Source organism: Ursus maritimus, unplaced genomic scaffold (assembly GCF_017311325.1).
Source record: "Ursus maritimus isolate PB19 unplaced genomic scaffold, ASM1731132v1 scaffold_32, whole genome shotgun sequence".
Lineage (NCBI taxonomy): Eukaryota > Metazoa > Chordata > Mammalia > Carnivora > Ursidae > Ursus > Ursus maritimus.
Window position 1 is genome coordinate 21,420,043 of NW_024425786.1, and position 9,852 is coordinate 21,429,894.

The 9,852-nt window shown below is 54.2% G+C and overlaps 1 protein-coding gene across 1 annotated transcript in view; it reads left to right on the forward strand.

Annotated features, from left to right (window-relative positions):
* The window catches only part of OPRD1 (opioid receptor delta 1), a 31,911-nt gene extending 25,883 nt beyond the window's left edge, over positions 1-6,028 (forward strand). Inside the window, exons 2-3 of the mRNA XM_008694831.2 lie at positions 2,741-3,090; positions 5,487-6,028. Coding sequence (XP_008693053.2) covers positions 2,741-3,090; positions 5,487-6,028 — 892 coding nt within the window. The remainder of the gene's footprint in view (positions 1-2,740; positions 3,091-5,486) is intronic.
* Positions 6,029-9,852: the final 3,824 nt, after the last annotated feature.

Here is a 9,852-nt window from a genome sequence, read left to right on the forward strand (position 1 = left end):
AGGGCCTGCTCTTTGCCAGGCACTATCGGTATGCCCAGCCGTATAGCAGGGAACAGGATGGACAGAGTCCCCTGCCTTCGGGGAGCATACATGAGTGAGAGAGGCAAACGGAGAGAAAAAAAACATAAGTCAGGTGGTGGCTCATGCTGTAAAGAAAAATGAAGCAACTTAAGGAGACAGAGAGATGGTGGGGAGAGGGGTACTTTATAGATAGGGTGGCCAGGCGTGGCCTTCCTGCAGAGGTGACATTTGAATAGAGTCCTGAATTAAGGGAAGGAATAAGCCATGCAAAATGTGGGGATCCAGGCAGAAGGGCAGTCTGAAGGGACCTGAGGTGGAAAAGGGCTTGGTATGTCCAAGGCACAGAGCAAAGAGGCCAGTGGCCGGGGGGCGCGGTGGCAGGGCACATCCATCAAGGGGAAAGTTCTGGGACCAGTTCATGGAATACAGAGAGAACCTCAGGGAGCCACGGGTGGGTTGAGAGCAGGAGAGTGGCATGATTTGTCTGAGGAGGCCAGTAGGGCCAGGTTTGGCAGCCGTTTAGCTGGGGAGGAGGTGGGCGGGTTTGTTAGGACCGGAGGCTCTGGGGCTCTGCCCAGCGGTCAGTGCGATGCGTCTCAGCCCACCTGGACCAGCGACAGCAGCTTCATCACCCACTTCCCAGCATCCCAGCCCCCTCTGGGAATTGAAGGATCCTCACAAATCAAAATAGCAGGCAAAGAACAGCCTCTAATTGTTCTGCGTAAAAGAAGCGAAATTAGACGAGTCAGCTGTGGGGTTGAGACCGCCTCCCACACAGCTGTGATCCCACACCCCCTGAAGACAGACTTCCCGAGACTTGAAATTCTGCTGTCTCCAAGCAAAACTTTTTGCTTCTCCAGCCGCAGGACAAATGACAGCTATTTGGGGAGGGAGTGAGACAGATGCTGGCCCTGGAGGACAATGAGTGAGTCAGACCCCCCCCACCAAAAAAATCAGTCCCTTCATGAAGGAATAGCCTTAGCTGGTAGGAGTTCATTCCATCCTTCAGAACACGTTGAGGGCACTCAGTGTGCATTCCTCAGCTCTCACGGGTGCCACCACACATCCCAGGTGCCCAGGGCTGGGCGTGGTAGCAGGGGGTTTCTAGAGGGGTAGAGGCATGCAGTGTGGTTCCACCCTGGGGGTAGAGTGGAGAGAGAGCACTGTTCTGGGAGTAAGGAGGTCTAAGTTCTTGTCTTGGCTCTGCCGCTGTCACCGTGTGACCTTGAGTGAGTCATGCCACCTCCCTGGGCTTCAGTTTCCCTGTCTTTTCTCAGTATGGGCTTTAGGCCACATCGTGTTTCTCAAACTTCAGAGCTCGTAAGAATCACTTGGGGGTGGTGCTTGTTAAAGATGAAGATTTCCGAGGTGCCTGGATGGCTCAGTTGGTAGAGTATGGGACTCTTGATCTCAGGGTCATGAGTTCAAGCCCCATGTTGGGCCTCGAGCTTACATATAAAAAAATTTAAAAATTAAAAAAAGGTGATGAGTCCCAGGCCTGGTTGCCAAAGATTAAGATTTCATAGGTATGGGGTGGGGTCTAAGAATCTGCTGTTCCAGGAATTCTGAAGGGAGTCTTGGACTATACTTCCATAAAATCACTTTTCCTCGATCTCTCAGGGCTCCTCCTGCTCTGAAATTGAGGAGTCGCTCATGCACCCCTTCTCTGGGTTTCTCAGATCATTCTTGGGGCATGAAAGAAATCCTTATCCCTGCCTCGGTATACCTGTGTGTTTCTGTGGTGATCACACTGCACTGGGACGGTGTTTCTCCGTGTAGGCAGCCTCCTCCAGGCTGTCCGCTGCCCAGCGCAGGCCCTGGTAGAGAGAGGGCCATGACGGAAATGGTGGCCGAACAAGGGGCCAGTGTGGTGCAGATAGTCACACAGCAGTGTCGAGCATGGAGGGATGTTTCAGGTGCAGGGGGGCTCAGTTGCACACCTCTGGCTTGGATACCTGAGCTCATGCCCTGGGTTGGATGTATGGGTGAGTCCAGCTGCATGGGGATAAGAAGGTCTGGATGGGACCACAGGAAGGACTGGGAGCCCTGGTCTACTGCAGAGGGCACCCCAGAAGGTCTAAGGCCCCAGCCAGTCTGCTAGGCAGAGTCCCTTCCTCAGAGCTGGCCAGTCATATTTCCAGAAGGTCAGTGGCAGAAGCCAGAGGGTCAGGTCACTCTGGTCTGACCCCCAGCTTCACCCTTTATAGATGAAGAACAGTAACTATCATATATGGAGCACTTGCCATGCGTTGGGCTCAGGGCTAAGTGCTGTATCCTCCCATTACATTTCACAACAACCCTATGAGGTTGATTAAAGCATCACCCCCCCCTTTTTTTTTTACAGTTACAGACACTGAGGCTTAGAGAGTTCACATTACTAGCCCAGAGTCCCTCAGTTAATGAATAGTAGAAGCAGGGTTAGAACCTAGACCTGTTTCCCTCTGGAGCCCAGTTTTATTTTTAACCATGTTGCTTAGTACCCCTCAGAAGATGAAGGGCTTTTCCTAAAACACCTTCTGCCAAAGTCAGCCACAGCCAGAGAAGCCATTTTGCATCTGTTCTAGTGAAAAGGGGTGATGCTGAATCGGGTGGCTCAGAGTTCTAGTCCCACCTCTGCCCCTTTTGCGTGACCTTGGGCAAATCATTTTCCCCTCTCTGAGTCTCATGTGAAATGGAAATCTGTGAAATGGGAACAATTACACACACACTTGTTTTGAAGGTACACTAAGATGAAGACGGCCACCAACATCTACATCTTCAACCTGGCCCTGGCAGATGCACTGGCCACCAGCACGCTGCCCTTCCAGAGTGCCAAGTACCTGATGGAGACGTGGCCCTTCGGGGAGCTGCTCTGCAAGGCTGTGCTCTCCATCGACTACTACAACATGTTCACCAGCATCTTCACTCTCACCATGATGAGCGTTGACCGCTATATTGCCGTCTGCCACCCCATCAAGGCCCTGGACTTCCGCACACCCGCCAAGGCCAAGCTGATCAACATCTGCATCTGGGTCCTGGCCTCGGGTGTGGGTGTCCCCATCATGGTCATGGCTGTGACCCGCCCCCGGGGTGAGTGAGTACGGGAGTTGTGGTACAGACCACTGACCACGGGAGGCAGCATGTGGGCCCCTGTGGGTTTGCAGGCCACTTGCTAGGTGGGTGTAGGTGGCTCCACACCAATAGAGGTATGGATTACTGATCAGTGAAAAGTGTGGATGGCTGGCCAGTGAGAATGTGGGGAGTCAGCCGATGGAATGTGAATGGTTGACTGTTGTGAGGATGAATGACTCATCAGTGGTCAGATGGGTTGCTGGTCCAAGGAAATGTATGAATGGGATTGTGGAGGGTTGGGCTGTGGGCGTGTAGCAGCTGGCCACGAGTGTGTGGATGACTGACTTCAAGGGAGATAGATGGATGGCCAATGGGGCAAGGGTGTCACTGACCAGTGAGCTGTGGAGGCCATAAGATCTGCAATCTCATCCCAAATGCCCTTCCCCCCAGTGTGAAAACCACTGCTCCAGATGACCAAGGCAAGCCCTAGAGAAGAGCCTGCAGAGAATGACAGGTGCATTTCCTCAGAGTGAGAATGGTAATTAATATAGTAGCTACCTGTATCAGTCAGGGTAGCAGGTGTAACAAGCAATCTCCGGGTTTCCAGTGCTGAACAGTATAGAGGTTTATTTCTCACTCATGTCACAGTCTAACGAGAGTCAGAGGAGGAGGAGCTCGATTCCTCAATTCTTCAGGGACCCGGGCGCCAAATGATGGTTTTGGAATCTTCCACTGCTGACATTTGGCCAGCAGATGGACACGGAGAAGGAGTGATGAGAGAGCAATACCAACTTTGAAATGTTATGGCCCGTGCCTTCCTAGTGATACCTGGTTACATGGCCCCACCTTGACATAAGGAAGTGAGACAGGTAGTTTAGCAGGGTGCCAACGACACTGGTCACTGCCCTATCTGAGCCACACTGTATCATGGGGTGTTGAGAAGTTTAAAGGAGGCTATATGTGTACAATACTTAGCACATGGCAGGGACTCCTACCTCTATTTGACAGTAAGAACATCCAGAATCAGAGAGGTCACGTGGTTTACTTAGGGTCACATGGCAGGTGTTTGGTGGAATTTGGCCTACAGCCGGAGGCTCCTGCCCTCATGCCTGTTACTCCTGTTGGCCCCTGGGGTGGAGGTTTGCAGAGGGTCAGTGCTGTGGATGGAAGGGGAATAGCTTGGTGGGAGGCCTTTGGACCACCCTTAACCCCCACAGGGCCCCTGGTGCGCCTGGCGCCCTCATTCAGCTGCTGTGCAGTTGGTCTTGACTCAGCAGCTGGGCCCCATTCCTCACTGTCAGCCTGCAGTTTATGGGCCATTAACTGCAGCCCTGTTGGGGGCCAGACCAGATGGGTCTCCTCACTCCACACTCCATCCCCCTACACACACTCCCCCACTCAGCACTTGTTGGTTCTGTATGTAACTTGCTGTGTGACCGTGAACAAATGCTGTTCCTCTCTGAGCCTTGTTCAGCCATCTGCACAATGAAGTCCTTGGACTCAGTCATCCCCAGGGGTCCTGCCATCCTGCTGTCTGGTGGACCCACTCTGTACCCTTTCTACAACTCTCAGACTCCAAGTCCACTGCCTGGTTCCTCAAAACCTAAAGTTCCAAGAGATCTTGGGAGTTCCGCAGGTCAGTTTCAGGCTCGTGTCTGAGTCCTAAAACATCCCAAGGGTGCTCATCCAGCCCACACCAACAGTCCAGGAGCTCATTCCATCCTGGGTGCGCCTCTGGACAAATCTGGCAAAGGAAGTTCTTCTTGCCATTTAGCTGGAATCTATCTCCCTGACCCTAGCCCTGACTTCTGGACTCCTAAATGTATCTGCCTTTCTGCCCCTGTGAGTGCACCAAGAGGCTGAACCCCCCTGTGCTAAAAGTTTCACATGTCTTAGCCCATTGGATCCTCACAACCCTGTGAGGTTTAGGTACTGTTAGTTGTCCCACGTTATGGAAGTTCTCCTGGGGAGTGAATAATTTGCCCAGGGTCACACCACACAGTAGGACCCGAGTTCTGCTCTTAAACTCATCATACTCTTGAGATCAGTCTGAGCAGTGTTGTCATTGGAGCTAGTCTGGAAATGGGTAGGGTGTTTTGAGTTCTCACAATGACTGACATTTGGTGGGTTTGTGCTAAATTATATCATTACTGCCATCCATGGATGTAGAGGCTTCTAAAGGGACTGGAAGAAAATATAGAAGGGATTAGGGCCAATTCCACTGGGGTCTTTAAGAATGAGTAGGAGTTCACCAAGTACAGAAGTGTGGGAGGACATTCCGGGCAGAAGAATCGCCTTGAACAAAGGCCAGGAGGGGATGTGGGACCTGACCAAGCCAAGAAGGGTGGCGAGCTGGTAGGGTCACTTAGGTCCACACACCCCTCACCTGCTGTCTTTCCTTGTTTCCCCGGCAGACGGGGCAGTGGTGTGCATGCTCCAGTTCCCCAGCCCCAGCTGGTACTGGGATACGGTGACCAAGATCTGCGTGTTCCTCTTCGCCTTCGTCGTGCCCATCCTCATCATCACCGTGTGCTACGGCCTGATGCTGCTGCGCCTGCGCAGCGTGCGCCTGCTGTCGGGCTCCAAGGAGAAGGACCGCAGCCTACGGCGCATCACGCGCATGGTGCTGGTGGTGGTGGGCGCCTTCGTGGTGTGCTGGGCGCCCATCCACATCTTCGTCATCGTCTGGACGCTGGTGGACATCGACCGCCGCGACCCGCTCGTGGTGGCCGCGCTGCACCTGTGCATCGCGCTCGGCTACGCCAACAGCAGCCTCAACCCCGTGCTCTACGCCTTCCTCGACGAGAACTTCAAGCGCTGCTTCCGCCAGCTCTGCCGCACGCCCTGCGGCCGCCCGGAGCCCGGCAGCTTCAGCCGCGCCCGCGAGACCACGGCCCGCGAACGGGTCACCGCCTGCACCCCGTCCGACGGTCCCGGCGGGGGGGCCGCCGCCTAAACCGCGCCGGCCTGGCCCGCCGCGCGCCCCTGCTGTCACCCCGGGTCCGCAGGGGGCGGGGCCGCGACGCGGAGTGGGGCCAAACGGGGCCCCGGGTTTGGAGAAGGGGGTCGGGCGGGAGCCGAGAGGCGGGGCCGGTGCTGTGGGGGTGGACCTCCGGTCTGGGGCGGGGCCTCTGGGCTGAGGGCGTGGTCGACGGCTTTGGGTTGAGTGCCGGGAGCTAGCGACTCTGGGGGAGTGGGGCCTGAGGCTCTGAGACCGGGCTGCTAACCGGGACCTCTGTGGCGGGCCAGCTTCAACCTTGGGACAGCCTCGGGTTCTAGCCAGAGCCGGCCTTGCTGACCTGGGACCTGAAAAAGCCAAGGACCCAGGACCCAGGGAGCCTTGGTGGAGACCGAGGCTTGGGAACAGGGCTGCAAGACTGGGTCTCTGTGTGGTGGGGAGGACTCTGTTCTGGGGGTGAAAGGGAAGGACACGTCCGTGAGGCGGCGACAGCTCAAGATTGGGCCTCGAGATAGGATAGGGCCTGGGTGCAAGGGATGGGGGCCTCAACCTTGGGGTGGAGTCCCAGCCCCGAGTTGTAGCAAGAGGCAAGGTTGCTGAGGTCCAGGTCCAACTGGACTGTCGTTAAAAATAAAGAGAAAATAAAACCGAGAGGGAGAGAGAATATACCTTTTCTGTCCTCAACAGTCATTTTCTTGGAATGGCCTCAGCATCGACTAGTGTCCCCAGTGCTTTGTGCCAGTGGGGCTTGGGACATGACAGTGGAGCAGGGCTGGCGGCTTCAGGCTAGGATAGCAGGCCAGGGCCTCGGTTGGGGTAGGGTCCCCAGCCCCCGGTTCTACGGGGCTCAGAAAGAGGAGGGAGGTCCTGCAGCTCCAAAACCAGAGCTGCCAATCGGCCTCTGTGCCAAGGGTGGTGGGTGGGTGGAGGCAGAGGGGAGGCTGGGGAACTTCTGCTTTGACATTAGGTCCTCAAGCCGGAGGGCAGACACTTTTGGGGTTCCCCAGGGGCCTGACCTCTCTGCCCAGACACTGGAGGACAGAGGACCATGCTAGATAGAGCCCCATGGATGGTAAGTGGAAACTGGGACTGGGTGGGGGAATCTGAAGGACCAGTGTGGACTTTTCCTCCTGCCCATCTTGGGTCTCTGATAAGAACCTCCAGGAAATCCTCTTCCTTCTCCCAACACTTGGCTGCGCCTAATGTGTCCAGTGTTTCCAAGCTGGAACTGCCCACACAGGGGCCTGTCTCTGAAGGAACTGGGAGGAAGAAGGCTTTCCTAACTGCAATGCTAGCGTCCATGTATGCCCCTCAGGCCCCCCACCTGCCCCCACTGCCCCCTTCGAGCCCCTGAGGGCATGTCTACCCGGAGCAAGTCAAGGAATTTTTTCTTTTCATGTGTTTGGTGTTCTATTCAGGCCTTCCAAGATCTTTGCTTTCCTATCAGGGTCTGTCCTTGTTCCCTGTGCCTCCCCCGTGCTTCACCTCCTCTCCCCGCCCCCTCCCACCGAAAGACACTGCCTCAGTCACACACCCCTGACTCCCTATTGAAGCAGTGAGCTGACATCCTTGTAGAAACAAATTAATTTTCTTCCCTTTTTGGGACAGATGGAGAGAAACTGACGTCTTTGTCTCAAACAAAAAAAAAAAAAAAAAAGAAGATACCTCTTCTGCCTTTGACAGTCATTTCCTTGGAACAAAAGCCTTTCCCTTGTCTGAGAGACTGTCACTCCAGCAGGGGCTGAACTAGCATTCAGGAGGTTGGGGGCTTAGGCACCAGGATGGGCATTGGGCACTTTAGGGGTAGGGATGCCGTTGGTAGACAAAGCACAGCCCCCTTCTTGGGGTGCGGACCCCAGAAGCTCCAGACCTGGGAATTTTCTTCTTCCAGGAAATGGCTTCAGTAGCACTTTGGAAGATGTAGGGCAGTGCCCAGTGCCCATAGAGACTTTTGTGTCTGAATGGGAGGGGGGTGTATCAGCAAGGGGGGGGGAACCCTCCTGGACACTCCTCATCACATGGGACCCCTCCTGCTAATGCCTTGGAGAGATGTCAGAGAGAGGGGATAATTTAGGGACTAGGGAAGACTTCTGAAGAAGGTGACATTGGATCCAGGGCTGTTGAGTTTCCTCGCAAGGAATGTGTCCTCTTCAACTCTCTCTCGAGGCTGCTCTGGGTCTGCCCACTGCCATTTCCCATGGCTATAAGAGATCTGGCTGCTTTTTATTACTACTCGTACATAAATGCGTCCTGGGGTCAGTAGAGGCTGGGTCCAGACCACACTTGTATCAAAATCAACTTGATGCCGGGCTATGCACCCTGGGGACTGGGACTCGGAAATAAGTCAGATATAGCCCCGCCCTTAGAAAGGTCAAGCCCAGGCTGGGAGACAAGGCATCAACAGAGCATTGCATCTCAGTTGCGATGCATGCAGTGACAGGAAGCCCCAAGGAGGATGTCACAGGGAAGTGTCTTTTCTAGCTTTTTACTAAAACACATTTGTAGCAATTCTAGAAAAGGTGGAAAAGAGAGGGCCTTAAAGGATGTGTAGGAGTTGGCCACCAAGAAGAGGGAACAGTGTGTGCAAAAGCATGGAAATGTTGAGGTGCTTGGCAAACCTGAGAAAAGCTGTGTGCATCTCGAGTATGGGGCTTAACTGAGCACTTTTGAGTGCCAGGCTCTGTGCCAAGCGCTTCCCGCACATCATCCCATCTGAGCCTCATGACAGCCCGGGGAAGTACTATTACCTTGTTTTAGACAACAGGCTCAGAGGTCAAGCCACTCACCCCTAAGTCACAGAGCCTGTTGGTGGCGGCAGAATTCAGGTCAGTAGGACTCCAGGGTCCGAGTTCTGGTGAATTCCGGGCATCATTGATACAGAAGAGCCTTAGTTGCTGGAACCCTGGAATGAGGATATCTGAAGACTTAAAACCAAATGGAAATACTGAAGGAAAAGGGCAATTTTCCATGAACTTTTGTTCCTCCTGAAGCTCTCCGAACCTTCACATTTCAAAATGTGCTGCATGATGCACTTTAAAGCTCCCGATCGGCAGTGTAATTCTAGATCACCACAGGGCTCTCAAAACCGTGAAGTCGGTCTGATTTCCCCCAGGTCTCCACTCCTCTCTCTTCAGGAGGTGGAGGCAAGGTTTTGCCTCTGGTTTCAGAATGTCCTACAATTTCCTATCTTTTCTTGTGGTGAGAGAAGTAGCAGTGAAAGCTGGAGTCAGATTTTGGCTTTCCCTCGCTGTGCCTCAGTTTCCTCATCTGTAGAACGGACTTCCTTCATGTGGTTTGCTGTGAGGACTTAATGAGTTAATGTACAGATAGCGTCCAGATCCGAGGTAAGGTCTTAGCACGTGGCAAATAGTCGTCATTACTCGGGAGTGGTGCTGCCGCACAAGGTCAGAGCTGGAGACCTAGAGGGAAAAGCAGCTGAGCTTTCGGGGGCAGCAATGCAGAGAGAGGAGACCAGGGACCCAGCCTGGGGATCCCCCCTGCTTTCTAGGCTCAGGAGCCATGGCGTGGAGAGTGAGAAGCTGCCGGAGGAGCAGGAGGAGGCTGGGAAGAATGTGCTGCCATAGAAACTGGAGGAGGAGGGCGTTCCCAGGGGGAGGGAGTGATGGATAATGTCAAGTGTCATATAAGAGAGGCTGGAGGTGGGGAGGGCAGGAGGGTGATGGGAATAAAGCAGAGCCTTCAAGTTGGGTTTCCTGCATGGCTTGGGAAGGCCCAAATCTGGATTCGAATCTCAGCGTGGAAGCTAACTGGCTGTGTGACCTAGGCAAGGCAGTTGCCCTCTCTGAGCTGCTGTTTTCTCT